An 18,961-nucleotide genomic window follows, 5' to 3' on the forward strand; every position below is an offset into this window, starting at 1 on the left:
TCCCTGTGGGCAGAAAGTCTTGCTGGCTTGTCTTGGGCTCCCAAGCGCTCTTTATTTAGTCCAGAGAGCCGATGTCCTTGAACGATACCCGTCAAAGAGAAGGCATCTCTCTGGGGCGCTGGCTAAGCTGCTGGGTAGCTTCTTGGTATAAAATCTCAGGCGTCCTCAGCATCTGGGGAAGGGTCTAGGGATAGGAGCCCCTGGGAGGCAGGGGCTTCCTATTCCCTGTGTCCTGGCCCAAGCTTCACCGGCTTCATTCACCCCAACGGTGCAGAGTCCAGGCGCCAACCTCTCGCAGAGCCTCCGGCTCACTTTGCCCTCTTTACTGCACCCTAGGAGGAGATCCAGCAGCTGCGGAACAAGCTTGAGAAGGTGGAGAAGGAGCGGAACGAGCTTCGGCTCAACAATGACCGGCTGGAGACCCGGGTGAGTGACTCCCAGCGCCAGGCCGACTGGCCCACCCGTGCAGGGTGCCAGGCCCAGGAGGCCCCCCTGGGGTTCCAGCTGAGCGAGGCAGGCATTTCAACTGGTGGCGACTCCCTCCCCCCAACCCCAGATCTCGGAGCTGACATCGGAGCTGACTGACGAACGTAACACGGGAGAGTCCGCCTCCCAGCTGCTGGACGCGGAGGCCGCCGAGAGGCTCCGAGCCGAAAAGGAGATGAAGGAGCTGCAGGTGAGGGCAGGCCCGTGCTAGTGACCACCACCGCTCTGGTGTCCATCTGCTCCACCACCCCCTCCCCCCGCCTCCGCCGCCAGGGACAGGTGGCCCAGCACCCCTGTCTGCCCGGGGGAAGCACATGCCCGGGTCTGCGTGGCTGCGGGCCGTGGCTGGTCCTGAGGGAGGGACTGGGATGGCAGCCTCACAAGCCTCCCTTCTGCAGACCCAGTACGATGCGCTGAAGAAGCAGATGGAGGTGATGGAGATGGAGGTGATGGAGGCCCGCCTCATCCGGGCAGCTGAGATCAACGGGGAGGTGGATGATGATGACACAGGTGGGTCTGAGGCTGGAGGAGCTCGGCAGGGCCTGAGCAGCAAGCTCGGTACCACCCCCCGCTGCCCGGGCAACCACAGCTGGGCCCCGGCCTGTCTCCCTTCTGCGGGCTGGTACCAGGCTACGGTGACAGAAATAGATGAGAAAGTAGAGGTGCCAGCAAGCGCAGGAGGTTATCATGGAGGGCCCCGAGAGCCGTGATAAGGACGGGGTCTGAGGGCCACGGTCTGGTGGTCCCTGGGGAGAGGACAGCACACATAGCCGCATGCCCTCTCTGGTCTTTTCCTGGCTTGGGAGGAAGCCGTCCTCCCAGAGACCTTCCTGAGTCCCTCTGGCTGACGCCGCCTTCTGCCCCTCCCTGTCCCATCCTTCCTCCCCTCCGCTCAGTGCTCCCTTGCCTGCCCCACACCCCCCCAGGCGGCGAGTGGCGCCTGAAGTACGAGCGAGCCATGCGCGAGGTGGACTTCACCAAGAAGCGCCTCCAGCAGGAGTTCGAGGACAAGCTGGAGGTGGAGCAGCAGAGCAAGAGGCAACTGGAGAGGCGGGTGAGGCTGGGGCAAGGAGTGCAGGCCGGGGCTCTGGGAGCACCTCGGGGCTGGGGATGCCCAAGGGCGAACTGTTGTTGGGAGTGTGTTCGGGTCCCTGCGTGTCTCTGACTCCATCCCTCATCCCTGGATCTCTCCCTCGCTCGCCCCCCCCCCCCCCTTCTCCACGCATGCTTCCGGGCCTCTCCCTGGCTGCTGACCCCACACCCTGTCTGCGCCCTAGCTCGGGGACCTGCAGGCAGACGGTGACGAGAGCCAGCGGGTTCTGCAGCAGCTGAAGAAGAAGTGCCAACGGCTGACGGGCGAGCTGCAGGACACCAAGCTGCACCTGGAGGGCCAGCAGGTCCGCAACCACGAGCTGGAGAAGAAGCAGAGGAGGTGGGTGGGTCCCCTGCCCCGAGGCACACGAGACTTCCTAGACCAGCCCCAGGCAGGGCTCCCTGCCTCCTCCTCCGGGGAGGAGAGAAGGAAGGAGGGCCTGAATTTGGCCGGGGGCCTTGGCGACGTGGTCCCTTGGCCTGGAATGCGAACAGGTCTCACTCCTGACCTCTGAGAAGCCCTCAGGCCCCATCCCTACTGAAGGCCTGCTCAGGCCTGCTCAGGCCTCGGCCCCGGACCTGCTACCCGTAGCGTATGCCCGTCACCCTGCCTGGGCCCAGCAAGGACGAAGCTTCTACCAGTCCCCGTGCAGAAAACACTTGTGCCCCTCCCTGCCCCTTGCCCCCACCCAGCTCGCCATGTCTCGCTTGCCTCAGCCACACAAACACACTCTCCTGACTAATGTTGTTGAACTACCGTGCCACTTCCATCTCATTATGGTAATGACACAAAGGAGGGGGGCAGCCCTCACAGGATCAAATCCAATCTAAATTAATTTCCCTGGCTGGGGATGGGAATGGGACGCCTTTATTAGCAACACCGGGGAACCCACACACCCTGGGAACAGCAGGGTGCCCCAGGGAGTGGGAAAGAGCGCCTGGTTCCCCTCTGCAGGGGAGGGCTTCTCGGCAGAGGCCCCGGGTGCCTTCATGAAGGGACAGCCCCACACCCACGACCCAGGGGGTGAGCAGGGCAGAGCTGAGTCCTTTCCGGTGACCCCGGGTGACCCTCGGCCTCCTGGGCACTCTGCTGTCCTCCCAGCTGGGTGCCGCCTGCAAAGTGAGGGGAGCTGGGAGGTCTTAGGCCTCCCTTCCAGTACCGTGCCTCTCCGCCTTTACCCCCACCCTCCCGTTCACTAGAGGCACCCTTAGTGGGACCCCTCTCCCAAGTCCCCCGCCCCCATGACAGTGCCAGCCTGGCCTAGTTACCATCTCCCGCACGCCCTGCTGGGCAACTCATTAGCTTTCATTTCAGCTGCCCGGAGTTTGCTTACCTTTTTTTTGATGTGGGGTTGGGTTGGGGGGAGCCTTTCAGTTTTCGAAGGGAACCTTATTAGCTCTTTGGGGAAGGTGTTAAGAGGAATTTCAGCAATTTGCTCCTTATTTAGAGTCACTGGGTGGGGGAAATAGGAGACTGGGAGGTAGAGGAGCCAAGAAAGAGGCCCCGACTGTGGACTGTGGCCCAGCAGGACTGCTGGCTTCTGGCTGGGAGGGGTGCGGGGTCCTGGTGGGGACACGGTACTGCTGGGCCACGTGGCCCTGGCCAGGGGCTGGCACCCAGAGGTGGGGGCTAACGCCAGCTGCTCATCTGGAGTGGCGAAGTGGAACTGTGGAAAGGAGTTAGATGAGGCAGGGCGTCCATTTCTACATATTCCGGTGCCCACCCTGCCCTCACCCTGGTCCCACATGCTTTGATCTGTCGAAATGGGAAAGGTCAAGACAACGATGGAGCGGAGTCTGTCCACCTCTTCCCCAGAAGCCAGTCTGTGGGCCCCTCCTCGACTCACCTAGTATAAGGGCTCCTAGGACCCACTCAGTGAAACGCGCCCCCATCCCAGACTGGGTGGCTAGCAGGGCCTCGATGGCCTGTGATCCTGGATGTCACCTCACCGCTGCCCCCCACTTCCGGGCTATGCGAGGGGTCCCCCTCTGCTTGTGTCCTGTCCGTATCCATGGCCCTGCTTCCTGGCAGCCTCTGAGTGCTGGAGACCCAGACTCTTCCCTGCCCTGGTGGAGCCACCCTGGCTGTCCCTGCTCCCTCACAGGTTCGACAGCGAGCTTTCCCAGGCGCATGAGGAGGCCCAGCGGGAGAAGCTGCAGCGGGAGAAGCTGCAGCGGGAGAAGGACACGCTCCTCGCCGAGGCTTTCAGCCTCAAGCAGCAACTGGAGGTGGGTGGGCCACCCGTCATCCATGCCCCGTCTGCTCCCTCCCGCCTCAGGCAAGAGCTGGTCCCAAGGCCAGCCTCATCTTCTCTTTTGCTCCAGGAAAAAGACATGGACATTGCTGGATTCACCCAGAAGGTTGTCTCCCTGGAGGCTGAGCTCCAGGACATTTCTTCCCAAGAGTCAAAGGATGAGGCCTCTCTGGCCAAGGTCAAGAAACAGCTCCGGGACCTGGAGGCCAAAGTCAAGGATCAGGAGGAGGAGCTGGATGAGCAGGCGGGGACCATCCAGATGCTGGAGCAGGTGCCGCAGGGTCTGGCCGAGGGGGGCACCGCCATCCCCACAGCTAACCCAGGGCGTAGCCAGAGGGGGGCAAGTTCCCACGTGTAGTCACTCGGTCGTTCCCTTACTCACAAAATGTTGAGTGAGCACCTGATCTGTGCCAGACACAGTGTGAAAATAATGATGCTTTTGTGTGGCTTTCCACAAGAACAAATCTGGATTGAGCTCTAGTGGTGAGGGGCTCAGGCTGCCCGGCGGCCGGAAAGCCACGAGCCCACGCGGCCTGCCGCTGAGCCACCGTGTCAGTTCGGAGAGCTAGAGCCTGAAGGCCAAACGGAAAAGCTGCCCAACTGCCCCCACCTCTGGCAGCCTGCTCTGGGCCGGCATCAGACATCCAATGAGAGGGGGGTTGGCTTCTCTGGAGAAGCCGGCTGCGGCAGGAGCAAGGCGGGGGCTCAGGGAAGTGTGCTGGCAGAGATACTCCCTGCTCCCAAGCCCTGGGAGAGCTGTCCATCAGGGCGCAGTGGGCAGGGGTCAGGGGTGCTGCTCAGAAAGGAACCTGGTCCCTCCCCACAACCACCTCCAGGCCAAGCTACGTCTAGAGATGGAGATGGAGCGGATGAGACAGACCCATTCCAAGGAGGTGGAAAGTCGGGATGAAGAGGTGGAGGAGGCCCGGCAGTCATGTCAGAAGAAGGTAACAGGTCCAGTACGAACCCTGCTTCCCCCATCACTGCTTTAAAGTAAGGGGTTTTCTGGTTCCCTACCTTAGCCACACTACCACCCATGCCATTCTGGACTGGAGATCCTGGCCTTGGCTGGGATGTGTGCCCTCGGGGACTATATAGAAAGCTCGTCCTTTGAGGGACGCATGCTCCCTGCTTTCTGGGCAGTCAGCGAGGCTGGCCCGGCAGGGCCCTGCCCACTCTGGAACAAAGCCTCCCGCTCTGGCGTGGGGCTCTGGTGCACGGCCTGCCATCCCTCCTCCCCCTCCCAGGCTGCTTTGAAACCCTGGGAACTTTGAATTCGGGGTCTGCTCAGCCCGCCCCACAGCTTTCCCAGGGTCGGGGTGGGGAGGTCCAGAAGGGAAGGGGTCCGGCTGGCACCCGACTCTGAAGGGACCGACGGTCCTCTGTCCCCACGGCCCTCCAGTTGAAACAAATGGAAGTGCAGCTTGAGGAGGAGTACGAAGATAAGCAGAAGGTGCTGCGAGAGAAGCGGGAACTGGAGAGCAAGCTCGCCACGCTGAGTGACCAGGTGAGCGGAGCCTGAGGTGAATCTCAGGGATCCTAAGCTGGGCAGAGGTGAGGGGGGCCGGGCTCTGTGGAGCCCACTGTCTTCACATGGAGAATGGGGGTCATTACCACACAGAGCACACCCTGGCTTCTCTCACTGCCTGGCCTGACCCCGGCACTGCCTCTGTTGTTGTGTGTTCGGGGGGCTCTGAGAATGAGAGCAGGGGTGGACAGCGGGCGTGGGGAAGACAGGAAGAGGCTCCGTGGTGGAGGCCAGAACCCCAGCTTCTGCCGTGCACCTAGGTGAGCCGGCGGGACCTGGAGTCCGAGAAGCGGCTCCGGAAGGACCTGAAGCGCACCAAGGCCCTGCTGGCCGACGCTCAGATCATGTTGGACCACCTGAAGAACAACGCACCCAGCAAGAGGGAGATCGCCCAGCTAAAGAACCAGGTATCTGGACAGAGAGGAGGTGGTCAGCTCCAGGGGGCAAACCACGCTTATGGTTTTAGTTCATTCTCTCCCTGCCTTCCCCCCTCGGGGACTCTTGAGTCCTTGAGAAGGAAGGTAACAGGGGAGGGGGAGAAGCCACTCATAGCCACCGGACTCCTAGGATCTGTGCATGCCAGATGGCATGACTGGCCAAGCCCCAGGATGGCATGGATGGGTCCCTGCACCCGCCTTCCCGGCCCAGGGGGACGCCCGTGTGCGCAGCCCCAACAGGCCACGGCCCGGGGGTCTGAAGGGAACGGAGCACCTGGGCTCCTCCTCCCCTGCGAGCACCCTGTCCAGCCCTCCAGCTGCCCGGGGCCTGGCTGACGTCTCTCCCTGGGGCGGGGGCGGCCCTGTGTCCAGCTGGAGGAGTCCGAGTTCACCTGTGCAGCAGCCGTGAAAGCTCGGAAGGCAATGGAGGTGGAGATTGAAGACCTGCACCTGCAGATTGATGACATCGCCAAAGCCAAGACAGCGGTGAGGGGCGGGGGTGTGTGGGCCGGGCTCGGGCGGGGGTGGGGGGGGTGCTGAGGGAGAGTAGAGCGGGGACAGACGGGGGCCCTTCCCCAGCCAGCTCCCTTCACACCAGGGCTTTCTGCAGGGAGAGCGGGCCTCCCCTCCTTTGCCTCTCCCCACTCAGAGCAGAGGCCGGCGGGGGGGGGGGGGGGCGCCGAGGTGGAAGAGGGAGCCAGCAAGGGCCCATCTCCCTGTTTAACCACCTGCCTGTGGGAGCTTGGCCGCAGGCCTCGACATCATAAATAAAGGCAGCTAATGTGGCTGAGGGATGTAAACAGGTGCCTGGAGATTAGCCGAAGCGCCGATAAGAGGATGGGATGGCTCGGGTTCCCTCCCCTTCCCCTGGCCAGCCCACTGACAGACAAGCCCAAGCGGCAGCTAATTAGAGCTCTTATTTAAAGCTTCCCTTTTAATTCCCTACCACTCCCACGGCCCGTCCATCGGCCCCGGGGAATGCATTACTGGGATGCGGACACCAGTACCTCCTTGGGCAGGGAATGGGGCAGCGGGGAGGCTGGGCTTGGCTCTGGGCTCCGTGGTCCCCCTCCCCCACCAAGCTGGTCACCCATCTGCTGAGAGATGCCAATCTCCCGGGCTTGATTTATCTCTATGACATTTGTGCTCCTCAGCAGTTTTCAGGTGAGTAATTCAAATTCTTTAATTGTGTTAAAAAAGGCTGTTATAAAATTACCATTTTATTTAAATCCGAGTTAATAAATTTCTTGGCGGAGGCTTCCCCAGCTCCCCACAGCCGGCTAACAAGATGGATGGGGCCGAGAAGGAGCCAACACAGTGATTTTGGTTTGGAATTACAGGCTAATAGATTCATTCATTTCCTGAAGCTGCTGTTGGCTGTCTCCTCCCCTCCCCCCAGGAGTGGACTGGCCATGGGGCCGGATGGCCGGGGAGCAGGCCATCCCAGGGGAGAGGAGAATCCAAGCCAAGAGAGCCTCGCACATTCGAGGGGCCCTTCCCCGAGGCCTGAAGGGGGCAGAGTGCATGCAGGTTAGGGCCTAGATTGCTGGTGCCCGGATGATGGGTCATTTGTTCTGGGCAGACCTTTTCTGCCTTCTCATTAGCCTTCAAAGAGCTGCCAGGAAGCAGCTGTCATTTAGCCCAGGGTCTGCCTGTGCAGCAAAGACAGCCTTCCCTCAGCTCCCTGAGCGCCACTGGGTCTGGACCCCGCTCCAGTGGCCGGGCCCAGCCCCATCATCACCCCCGTCCCGTTGGAGGCGGCGTGGGGAAGTTCAGACTTGCCACCCGGTGCCATGAGGCATGCGAGGCCTGATGCCCTCTGATCTGTCTTGCCTCCGTCCAGCTGGAGGAGCAGCTGAGCCGCCTTCAGCGTGAGAAGAACGAGATCCAGAGCCGCCTGGAAGAGGATCAGGAGGACATGAACGAGCTGATGAAGAAGCACAAGGCGGCCGTGGCTCAGGTGCCCCACCACACCCCACACCACAGAGGCTGTCCCTGTGGTCCTCTTCAGGAGCCCCCACAGGCCACTTCTTTAGGGAGCGGCGGGCCCGCGGGCCCTGGCACAGCACTGGGCGTGCGATGTGGCGGGCTGGGGTTTGTGTTCACGGGGGATCCCGCTTCAGCGCTCACTCCTTTCCCAGGCCTCGCGAGACTTAGCGCAGATGAACGATCTCCAGGCTCAGCTGGAAGAAGCCAACAAGGAGAAGCAAGAGCTGCAGGAGAAGGTGGGGACCAGGGTCTCCCTTGGTAGAAAGAGGGTGCGGGGTCACTGTATGTAGGGACGAACCCCCAAGCTTATAGGATAGCAAGCGCCCCTCGGTCGTCAGTAATCCACAGAGCAGCGTCAACGCATGTGAAGGCCTAGGCCTGGAGCCATATCACCAGAGTAGACATTTTGGCTTCAGCTGCCTCACTTCACATTTCTATTCCCTCTCTGGTCCTTGGCTTTTTCCTTTCTCTCCAAAGGGCAAAATCTGCCAGCGTTGGGCCGGGTGGGGAGTGCCTCTGGCTCGGGGCCCCATCCTTCCACCTCCCCTGTGCATCCCTCCCTCCACCTTCTGGTCACCATGGTGATATCTTGCCGGCCCACACTCTGCCCCCTCCCCTCGGGGCTCAGTTCTTTCTTCTCTTCCTGCCCCCGCCCCCAGCTCCAAGCCCTCCAGAGCCAAGTGGAGTTCCTGGAACAGTCCATGGTGGACAAGTCCCTGGTGAGCAGGCAGGAAGCTAAGATCCGAGAGCTGGAGACCCGCCTGGAGTTCGAAAGGACCCAAGTGAAGAGGCTGGAGGTGGGTGCACCCTCGTCCTGGTCCGCAGCCGAGAGCAGGGTAGAGCCGCCCCGGCGGCTGGAGCCACGCATGCTCGGCAGCGCTGGGCGGGCCACGGCCGCTCCTCAGAGCTCCCCCCTCCCCTCCCTCCCCCCCCGCCAAGCTGCCAGGCCAGCTGACGGGGCGGGTGCCTTCCCCCCGCCCGCCCCGCCTGCTCTCTGGGCACCGTGGAGCCAGCCTGCTTTACATTCTGTTTCCGTTTTTGCTTTCTGCCAAGGGACCGGAGCAGCTTAGCTTTTTGTCTTCATATTTTCCTCCACCATGAGCTCCCCCCGCCGGTCCCCTCACTTGCTCTCCGGCAGGGTCATAAATATGCAGCGGATGGCGCCACTTCTGTGAGGGCTGAAGTCTGTTCTCTCATCTCCACCGCGCGCTTGCTCGCGCTCTCTCTCCCTTCCCTTTTTTATTGCCTTTTTTCCTCACTTCTTCCCATCCTTCCCGGCTCTGCTTTTACTCCTCTCTCTTTGCTCGTCTCCATGTCTGCCCCCTTCTTTCCTGTCCCTTTGCATTTCTCCTTCTCACCCTCCCCCCACTTCTTCCTTTCTCCCCATCCCCCCGCCCCCTCCCTCTGCTCGTCACTCTTGCCTTCGACCCTTCTCCTGTTCCTGCTCGCCCCTCTTCTGCTCTGTCTTGTTCTTCCTTCCACCCGGAATCTCCATGCTCCAAATGCCGCCCTCTCAGTTCCAGGCTCCCGAAGCCAGCACGCCCAGCCCCGCCCTCCCCGGTAGAGCAGGTAGGAAGAAGGAGGCAGGCAGAATCGGCTCTGGGTGAACACTCCTCTCGCCCTATTTTTAAGTTCTCCTCCCGCTCGAGCTTGTACACGTGTCAAAGCACCGACAGTTCTCCGTGAGAACTGTGTTCACAGGTGTGCGTGCTGAGGAGCATCCCTGCCGCCTCCCCCAGCAGCCCGAGGCCGCGGAGCCGGCACCAGGGTAGGGATGGGAACAGGTGACTCTGGGGCTGACAGCGAGCATTGAAGGGACAGTAGTCCCCTTGACGTAGGAAGAGAATACGGCGGAACGTCCCAAGACAAGGTCCCGGTCCTCAGGAGAGCCAGGGAGAGTTAGGGGAGACTTAGTAATGCTCCTGTTCCACCCACCACAACCCCAGGACAGTCGGTAATATTTTGATCCCAATTTTGCATGCAGGAAGGGTTAAGGAGGTTGCCTGTGGTCACAGAGCTATCGAGGGGCTGAAGAAGCCATTGACCTGGTGGCTCTGGGGCAGCTCTGTGCACTTGTCTCCTTTTCTTCTGGGCCTCAGACCCTTTCCTCAGCCTTATGTCTGTATCCCATCTGCCCAGAAAGGCAGGATTGTCCTTTAGACACACAAAACGTTAAACACAAACAGCCCTTAGAGATCGCGTAGTCTAGTGCCATTATATTAGAGACACAGAGGCTGGGGGGCCCGGAGGTGGAGACCCCAGGGCCCGTCTGCGGTCGAACCGGAAACAGGTCCTTCCCTCACACCCTGTCCCAACCTCCAGGTCATTTCTTGCCTATGGCCTGGTAGGGAAAAATGTGTTCCAAGTTTCTGGAGGAAGAGAGATGCATCAGGCTTAGAGGGACGGCTGTGTGCTTAGACTCTGATGACTCTTTAGTCTCCTAATCCAGGAACTCTCGAACCATTTACCTCGACTGCAGGATCTAGCTTCCGGAGCTGCTGGGTTCAGGGTGTCTGAGGGAAGCGGGGCTGACTGTAGAGGCCCCAAACACGGTGTCAGTATGGGAAGGCCCAGGCTGTAGCCAGAGCACTCCTCTGGCCTTGGTAGTGATGATGATGATGATGATGATGATGATGATGATGATGATGATGATGATGGCACCTTTCAGCATGGCAGTTGCCTTCACGCACCTGACCTTATTCAATCTTTAAAAGACCTGAGGGATGGGGCACCTGGGTGGCTCAGTCGGTTGGGCGTCTGCCTTCAGCTCAGGTCATGATCCTGGGGTCCTGGGATGGAGCCCTGCATCAGGCTCCCTGCTCAGCGGTGAGTCTGCTTCTCTCTCTCTCTCTCTCTCTCTCTCTCTCTCTCTCTCTCTCGCCCTCTACCTCTCCCTCCACTGCTCATTCTTTCTCTCTCTCAAATGAATAAATAAAACCTTAAAAAAAAAAAAAGACCCTGAGGGAGTAGGTGTTATTTTCCCATTTTATAGAAAGGCAAAGGAAGCCTCTTCAGAGGGCTTTCGTTCTTGCCCGCCCACAGTAGTGAGCGGTGGTGCCAGAGCTGGACCCCAGGCCTCCTGACTGCAGAGCTCGGAGTCAGAGCCTCCCCCCTGTCCCGGCCTAGCTGATGGGCCTCTCTTCCCTACCTCCCTGTCCAGAGCCTGGCCAGCCGGCTCAAGGAGAACATGGAGAAGCTGACCGAGGAGCGGGATCAGCGCACCGCAGCTGAAAACCGGGAGAAGGAACAGAACAAGAGATTGCAGCGGCAGCTCCGGGACACCAAGGAGGAGATGGGCGAGCTCGCCAGGAAGGAGGCCGAGGCGAGCCGCAAGAAGCATGAACTGGTAATGCAGCCCAGCCCGCGGCCTCCCCACCCCCTCCCCGGAGCTGAGTGGTTGTTATGCACACACCTCCCCGCTGGGCGGGTGGGGGGCGGGCCACAAAGAAACCGGAGTTTAGATCCTGGGAAGGAAGAGGAACGTGGCAAGGAGACGGTCCAGGAAGTCCCGAAGGCAGGCCCAGGGGCCAAGGGCGGGACCCGGGTGTCCATCTGGCGAGCCCAGGCTTGCAGCAGCCTCCACAGGAGACACTTGAAGCCGGCTTTTTCTGGAGCACCTGGATGAGAGACTAGCCCTCCGCTGAACCGGACTGCCCACTTTTCCTCCTAGGAGATGGATCTGGAGAGCCTAGAGGCTGCTAACCAGAGCCTGCAGGCCGATCTCAAACTGGCATTCAAGCGCATTGGGGACCTGCAGGCTGCCATCGAGGACGAGATGGAGAGCGACGAGAATGAGGACCTCATCACCAGGTGAGGGGTCCTCTGTGGCAGCGGCGGCCTGCACCAAGGCCCTCTGACCACCTCTGGGGCAGGCCGCAAGGCAGAACAGCCGCGACCTCTGTCTCCCTGCCACCGAGCCACAAGCCCACCTTTCCCTCCTTGCCAGCCCCCAGCACGGACCCTGTCCTATATTGACCGAGGGCAGGACAGGTGCCCCCTGGCTGAGACGCCCTCCCTCTTTCTCCCTGTCCTCCCTCCCCAGGCCTCCCAGGAACCTGGCTCTCCAGCTCTGCCTAGTCACGATGAGTTATTCCCCCGTTTAGCTGCATTTCCGATGGTGCCTGCCCCACTCTGGGGAAAGCAGAGATTTAAGGCCTGTGGTGCCCTGTTACCATGCCAGAGATGTTCTCTCATAAAACCCACCCGGGGAATGGTTCGAGAGAGAGAGAGAGATTTGTAGTCTGAGGCTGAGGAAGGAAGTCACAGGGCAGGTAGACCGGTAGCTCTGGGGGGTGAGGGTCGGGCCCTGGAGAAGCTCCCAGGGCTTCCTTGGACAGAACCCCGGCCCCCCAGACCTGCCCCCTTCCCGCACGAGCGCTGGTGCCCCATCCTGCAGGCAGGTCCCGGCCCACACAGGGAGCCTGCTCCTTCAGGGCAGGAAAACGGTGCCCCGGGGCAACCCAGACCTCCCTCTGAAGACAGCACTGCCACTCCCCCCACCCCACCCCCAGCTGGTCTCAGCCAATCAGAGCCATCTCTTGCTGAAGAAAAAGGGGTCCTCAGGGGAGAGGTCCACCTTGGTTTGCCCACTGATTTTTCGATCTTCTTCTTCTGGCCCTCTTGCCCACCATTTTCTTTCTGTTTCCAGTTTGCAGGACATGGTGACAAAGTATCAGAAAAGAAAGAATAAACCGTGAGGACTGGAGCGCTCACGCTCTCTGCCTCTCCCGTGGTGTCTAACCGCCCCTAACACTGGCTCCCACCCAGGGCCCCCGCTGCATGCCGCACGTGGACACAGCCTCTCACACCTCCTCCAAGCTAGTCCCTCGCTAACACTGCTGACTCTGTCCTGAGGAGAGGCAAGGCGAGGGGCCGGGCCCTGCGTTGGAGGTGGAAGGCAGGCAGTGAGGCGTGCTCACGCCCTGGGTGGGCAGGATGGGGGCTCCCACAGAAAAGGGGGCTCAGCTTCAGTCTGCCTTCCTGAGCTCCAGCCCTCTCCTCCCTCAGAAAGCAGGCAGAGCTGCCTCCCCGGCGTGTTTCCCTGGGGGAACATCTGACTGGGCTGGATTTGTCCACACCCTGGGGCTCCTTTGGAGCCTGCGCCGCCTGAAAGAAGCGGGCAGCTTTCGTTTTGAAAAGGTCCACCCCCTTCCTGTGGCAGACAAGGGTACAAGGTCTGGGGCATCTAGCAGTTCCTTGTCTGGAGAAGGGCATCCAGCCCGGCTGTCACGGGCCGCTCCACAGGGGCAGGCGAAGGGAACCCAGCCCGACGTGTTTCCTTTGCTCCCCGCGGGCACCTCGGGCAGAGGGAGGCCCCGGGCGCTTGCGCTGGTGCTGTCATCTGTCAGGTGGTGGGGAGCCCAGGAAATCCCCCTTCTCTCTTTTGATTGCTTCTTTCTGGGTGGGAGCCGGACAGCGGGTGCAGAGGCGCAGGGCTGGAGGCGGATCAGAGTGATCCTCTGTCGAGTTCTTCGGGGCTGTTTGTTTGGAGGTTGTTGTTTTAGCGTGGCATTGGATTTCCTCCCCCTACTCTCTCCTGCCTGGCAGGCCTCCTCCCCTGGCCGGGATGGGCGGGTGGCAGAGCACAGGACTCCGGGAGAGCTAATGATAAATGTAATAGTGTGTAACAGTGATAGAGGGCCACTGGAGCCCGGTTGTCACACACAATTAATATCCCCCGCCGTCCTGTCTCCGTTTGTTTGTTCCCCCGCGATTCGGCTCCCAGTTAACTAATAGCACATGAGCCTGGACATAAATTGTATTTGACTCGGGGTTTAATTCCGACCATTTAAAATTTCAACTGCCCCCTGAGCCTGCCTGCCCCTGGAGTTTGTTTAGGGGCCTGATTATTTAAGGAAAAGAACCTAAACACCGTCTATATGCTTGAAACTAAAGGGAAGGCGAGGGCGGGCAGGCTGGCGTCTCCATCCATTCGCTGCTCTGAATGGAAGGAGGAAAATTCGTATTCTGGGTCCACGACGCTCTGTCCCCTGTGTGTTCCAGCCCTGCCATCCTTGGGCTGGAGGAGCTTCGAGGGCTGATAAAATGCGCATTTAAGATCATCTTCTAAACCATTGCCAGGCATGGGCACGTGCATGCACGCACGTGCGCGCACACACACACACCCCGGTGTGCACTCACGCAGCCGCACTGGGGCGTGCAGTCCTCACCACAGTCCCGCTGATGGCAGAGGTGGTGTGGCTCCGTGCTCAGCAGCTCTGGGGCCCCAGCTCCCAAGTTATCGAGCGAGAGCGAGTAAGTGTGCTAAGGCGGGCAGAAAAATAATGTTTCGATTTACTTAGAGATACAGTTGTTATTGCCATAACCTTAATGAAAGCAGTAAACAGTGCAGTATTAAGGGAGATTTATACAGAAACACTTTTAACATGTAGACATAGATTTTGCGATGCATACAACACCTCCTTTCTAAAGGCAATCAATATGGTTATGAACGGGGGTGATAAATTAAAGGCTCTGAAGCTACAGAAGGAGGTTTTTTGCACGGGTGTATAAATCAGGTGGTATTGGCGTTCCGTGGGGCCCGTGCACCACAGTAAATCTGCCAAGCTCGGACAGGCATGGGGCTTGCATTAGTGGTTTCGGGGCTCTCTGCTAAACTCCTGTTTACCCGGGGCATCAGCCAGCCTTGTCCTTGTTATAATTCTGTATTTGGTGGAAGCCCATAAAATATGCCTCTTTGTTCCCCTCCCAACAGGTCATGCTCTCTCACAGTCCCCAGAACGGAGTCTGGTGGTTTCCTGTGTGTGTGTGTGTCTGTGTGTGTGTGTGTGTGTGTCTGTGTACACATGCATGCACGCACACACATGCCTGTATGGCTATTTATTCAAGAACATAATTCAGGAATGGGGCTGCTCGTGTTGACACAGATGAAAGGAAATTTATATCAAGGAAAAATCCTTAGCATCTCTGTAGCAGGGGAATGTGGGAGCAGACATTTTGCAGAATTCTAGAAGCATTCTCACTCAGAAGCTGTCCCTAAGCCCCCGCTGCTTTGTGAAGGAGTCACCACGACTCCAGCTTCCAAATCGGACTCCTTGGGGCTTTTCTGCCGGTAGAGAGGGCTCAGGCCGGCTTGGCCAGACGCACAACTGAGGAGGAAGGGCTAGAGGCTGCCTGAGGGAGGGAAGAGGAACCTGGGAGAGACAGCCATTGTCTGGGACTTTCTGGGGCTCAAATGGATCTCCAGGACGCAGTTTGAATCCCAGAGCCGTTGCCAGCACCTCAGGAAATGGCGGATGCCCCCTCCTCATCCTTCTGTTTCCTAAGGGCCAGGGAAGTCGCAGGGTGGTCTGGGATCTGGCTGGTCGCACTCAGCGCCACCATCAGCCAAGGAGCCTCCAGTTCAAGCTAACTGAAGGCATAACGATGCCCTTCCCCCCACCCCCACCCACCTCCCCACACCCCATGGCCCGCAGTCTGGCTCTTGCAGCGAAGGCATGCGAAATGGCCGCAGCTGTGGCCACATTTCTGGGAGTGGGCAGACAAGAAACGGAGTGGGCCTCAGGGATTAGCCTATGGCCTGGGACTGGTCTTTTTTTTTTTTTTTTTAAAGATTTTATTTATTTATTTGAGAGAGAGAGAGAATGAGAGACAGAAAGCATGAGAGGGAAGAGGGTCAGAGGGAGAAGCAGACTCCCTGCTGAGCAGGAAGCCCGATGTGGGACTCGATCCCGGGACTCCGGGATCATGACCTGAGCCGAAGGCAGTCGCTTAACCAACTGAGCCACCCAGGCGCCCTGGGACTGGTCTTTTTAACCAGCGGCCATTTAGCTGGAACTCCTAAATGGATGGTTTCCCTGTTACCCTCATTGGGTTTGTTTGGCTCAATAGCAGTCTGTCACCGAAAGTAGAATGGGAGGTACCTCTACGCTCCTCAGGGTCCTCTTGGTGGCTCTCACAAGTGTCACCTGCTGAGTGGGGCAGGGTCCTCGTGAATGGGGCGCCCCGTCTAACCTCCCTTGTTCTGCTCTCTGACTCACTGATGTGCATGCCACCCCGCATCACACCCCCACCTCAAGGCAAATCTGCTGCCCCTTCAGCACTCCCTACTGGGCCTCGGGTGAGCTCTTCCTCCCCGGCCTTGCCTACCTTTCTGCTCCTCATCCCACAGCGAGGGGGATTCCGATGTGGACTCTGAGCTGGAGGACCGGGTCGACGGGGTCAAGTCATGGTTGTCGAAAAACAAGGGGCCTTCCAAGGCAGCTTCCGATGATGGCAGCTTGAAGAGTTCCAGGTGAGCACGTGGCCTTGAGCTCGGAGGAAAAACCACCCCATGCGCCAGGGATAAAGGAGCAGTGCCTCGATCCCAGAGAGGCCAGGCCTCTGGTACCAGCCTCTCTTGCCTGGCATGTGTATGCGGGGCCCAGGCATGCCTCCAGGATGAGGAATGAGCACAGGAGGCTCAGTGTCTTCTTAGTCGGGGTCTGCAGCACCCTTGTTTTTCCCAGGTAATGGTTTCCTACCAGGCTCCGGGCTTTGGTTTGCTGCAGGTTTGACTTCATCCCCACTTACTCATTCAACAAATGGTGGTTGAACCACCAGAAAGTTTGGGGCCCGGAATCAAGACTGGAATGGGGCATAAGGAGTCTGTAGACCCCACAACCCTGGACAGGGCTGGCTCAAGCCGGCTCTGGACCTCTGAAATCTTAACGGGATGAGCAGCAGAAAAGGCACTGGTCCCCCTGACTCGCCTATCACAGCCATATTGCTCTTTCTCTGCCCATTCTCTCCTTCCTCTGATCTTTTCGCCAGGTCCCCTCGCCGCCCCCCCCCCCATGCTTCCTGCTCACACCCATCCTCTGCAGGACTCATTCCCCCTTTGTCCAGCCCAGTCCGTCTTAACGATCACACAGACAGCTCCCACCGGAATCCGGCTCCACGGTCCCCATTCCTCACTGCCTCCCAGTTTCTCCCCAACTCAGAGCCAACCTGATCCCCGCCCCCCCAGGGCACACCCTTCCTCACCCCCCTCCCAGAGTCAGCGGGGCCGGCTGGGTTGACAAGTAATCCCCCCCTCCTCCCACTACCCTGAGGCCTCTTCCCAAGTCCAGCCCCTCACTCACCACCAGCACCCCACGGCCCCCTCTAATTGGTTTAATTTATTCAGCCAAACAACATTTTGTTACCGCAGATAATGCTGCCTTCCCCGCCCCACTGCCGTTCACCGCAGCGTGGCACAAGGCTCCAGGTAGTTGACAATGAAATAAATTGAACTAAACGTTTTAGAGGGGGAAAAGTGATGAAATAGAACAATGGTCTAATTTACATGACATTCTCCATGAAGCTATTTTCACTGACGCAAATTATTTTGCTTCATTTCCTCCAGTGCTCTCACTGCCACTTTCCCCGGGTGCTGCTGGTTGCTCCCTTTGCCTCCCTCCCCCTGTGTCTTTATTCCCTGGGTTTCATGCAGGCTCCTCTCTCTCTCCCTCTCTCTCTCTCTCTCTCTCTCTCTCTCTCTCTCTCTCTCTCTCTCTCTCTCTCTCTCTCTCTCTCATTCTCTCTGTGCTCCCTCTAATCCACTGCTGGTTCTCTTCCCGGCCTCACCTCCCTCCCCTAGAACGGCCCTCAACAGCTCCAGCAAAGAGGGCAAGGGGGCGGAGGAGAGGCCGGCCTCGGCGCTGAGCTCCCTGAGCTACCGGAAACGGCTCACCCTGAAGGACTCCATCGGGGGCACCGGGGACGAGGACTCGCTCTTCACCGCCCTGAGCGAGAGGCCAGCCTCCCCCGAGAGGCCCCCCCGGAAGACCCGCACGCGCCCCAGGGAGGAGCCGGCCGAAGGCGGCTCTGCCGGCGCCGAGGCCCCGAGCCGCCTGGGCCGGGGGCTGGAGAAGCGGTGGGGCTCAGACTTCGACCGGGCCTCCACAGTCTCTGCCCCCACCAGCCGGGCCTCCTCGGCCACACGGCGTGGCTCTGGTGAGGACGGGGCGCGCTCGTCCATGAGCTTCTCGCTCTCGGGCTCCCCCAGTTCGCGGCGCAGCGCCTCCCGCCTAGATACCCTCTCCGGGACCCTCAGTCCTTCCCTGAGCCGGGCCTCGGGCCTGGGCCGGGACAGCCCCGATTCCCGCCTGTCCCTGGGCCAGAGCTGCCTGGATGCGTGGGATGACCGAGCCAGTGTGGCCTTGAGCGAGGTCCACTCCCAGTACAGCCACCCGTCGCTGGCCCGCAGTCTGTCGGTGCCACCGCGGCCACGCGGCTCAGCCTCTGCCGCGGACGAGCCTCTTGGCTCCGGCATCCGCCCGGTCAGCCGTCACTCCTACCTGGACCCCGACCTGGAGGCCGCCATCAATGAGGTCTTGAGCTACAAGCCCGTCCCGTTCCAGAGGAGCAGCCTGGAGCCCGACTCGGAGGAGGATGACCGGAAGAGCATCCAAAGTGTCCGCAGCGCCCAGCTGGGGCTCCCGGTGCGGGCGGCCGGCATCCGCCGCTCAGCCTCGGCCGCCGACGTCTCCCGGCCCCGCAGCAGCCGCAAGGGCCGGAGCAGGAGACGGAGCAGCTCCAGCTCCAGCTCCAGCTCCATCTCCAGCTCCGAGGAGTCCTCGGAGCCCAAGCGGCGGAAGAAGGGGCGCTCGCGAAAGAGCAAGAAGAAATCCAAATCGAGAAGAGAGAGGACGGAGAGCGAGTCGGAGTCCTCGTCGACCTCCAGCGGCTCCACCGTGTCAGGCCACAGCCGCTCGAGCGTGAAGAAGGGCCCAGCTGCAGAAGAGGAGGCGGCGGGCCGGGCCGGCCGGCGGTCTCGGCAGTCTCGGCAGTCTCGGAAGGAGGAGAAGCAGCGCAGGAAGGAGGTGGACAGCCTGATGATGCGGTACCTGTACCGGCCCGAGAGCGACTAGTGCAGTAGGTGGCGCCTGGCGCGGAGCATGGAGCGTGCAGCTCGGTGTGAACTAACGTGCGCCCACCCCCCCACCCCCGCCACGACCGGGGCCTCTCCTTCAGGCCTGGCGGGCGCGCCTGGCCTCAGGGAGCTTTCCGGCTGCCTCGGACAGTGGAGCCGTTAGTCCTTCTGAGCCCCGAGCCCTGGCGACTGATCCTGCTGAGGACGGCCGGTCACACGTGTTAAGTCCCTACCGTGAGCCGGGGGCTCCCCTAGATATTCGCCACACTGCGTTCACCTAATCCTCATACTAACTCCGTTAACAGGCCTGATGTGCCTC

The 18,961-nt window shown here is 60.2% G+C and overlaps 1 protein-coding gene across 19 annotated transcripts in view; it reads left to right on the forward strand.

Moving 5' to 3' along the window:
• MYO18A (myosin XVIIIA) overlaps positions 1-18,961 on the forward strand; it is a 94,937-nt gene that overhangs the window by 70,282 nt on the left and 5,694 nt on the right. For 9 of the 19 annotated variants that reach the window (XM_027624723.2, XM_027624725.2, XM_027624728.2 and 6 more), the window contains 19 exons: positions 337-426; positions 557-676; positions 885-996; positions 1,383-1,540; positions 1,764-1,918; positions 3,684-3,807; positions 3,904-4,104; positions 4,670-4,780; positions 5,236-5,340; positions 5,622-5,768; positions 6,171-6,284; positions 7,642-7,758; positions 7,940-8,023; positions 8,447-8,584; positions 10,948-11,133; positions 11,458-11,597; positions 12,436-12,480; positions 15,919-16,041; positions 17,368-18,644. In XM_027624723.2, the coding sequence (XP_027480524.1) occupies positions 337-426; positions 557-676; positions 885-996; positions 1,383-1,540; positions 1,764-1,918; positions 3,684-3,807; positions 3,904-4,104; positions 4,670-4,780; positions 5,236-5,340; positions 5,622-5,768; positions 6,171-6,284; positions 7,642-7,758; positions 7,940-8,023; positions 8,447-8,584; positions 10,948-11,133; positions 11,458-11,597; positions 12,436-12,480; positions 15,919-16,041; positions 17,368-18,640 (3,543 nt within the window). In that variant the 3' untranslated portion in view covers positions 18,641-18,644. Of the gene's footprint in view, positions 1-336; positions 427-556; positions 677-884; positions 997-1,382; positions 1,541-1,763; positions 1,919-3,683; positions 3,808-3,903; positions 4,105-4,669; positions 4,781-5,235; positions 5,341-5,621; positions 5,769-6,170; positions 6,285-7,641; positions 7,759-7,939; positions 8,024-8,446; positions 8,585-10,947; positions 11,134-11,457; positions 11,598-11,829; positions 12,335-12,435; positions 12,481-15,918; positions 16,042-17,367; positions 18,645-18,961 lie in introns of those variants that run through there. The other 10 variants (XM_035724446.1, XM_027624729.2, XM_035724451.1 and 7 more) reach the window with 7 other exon arrangements.

This window comes from Zalophus californianus, chromosome 16 (assembly GCF_009762305.2).
Source record: "Zalophus californianus isolate mZalCal1 chromosome 16, mZalCal1.pri.v2, whole genome shotgun sequence".
Lineage (NCBI taxonomy): Eukaryota > Metazoa > Chordata > Mammalia > Carnivora > Otariidae > Zalophus > Zalophus californianus.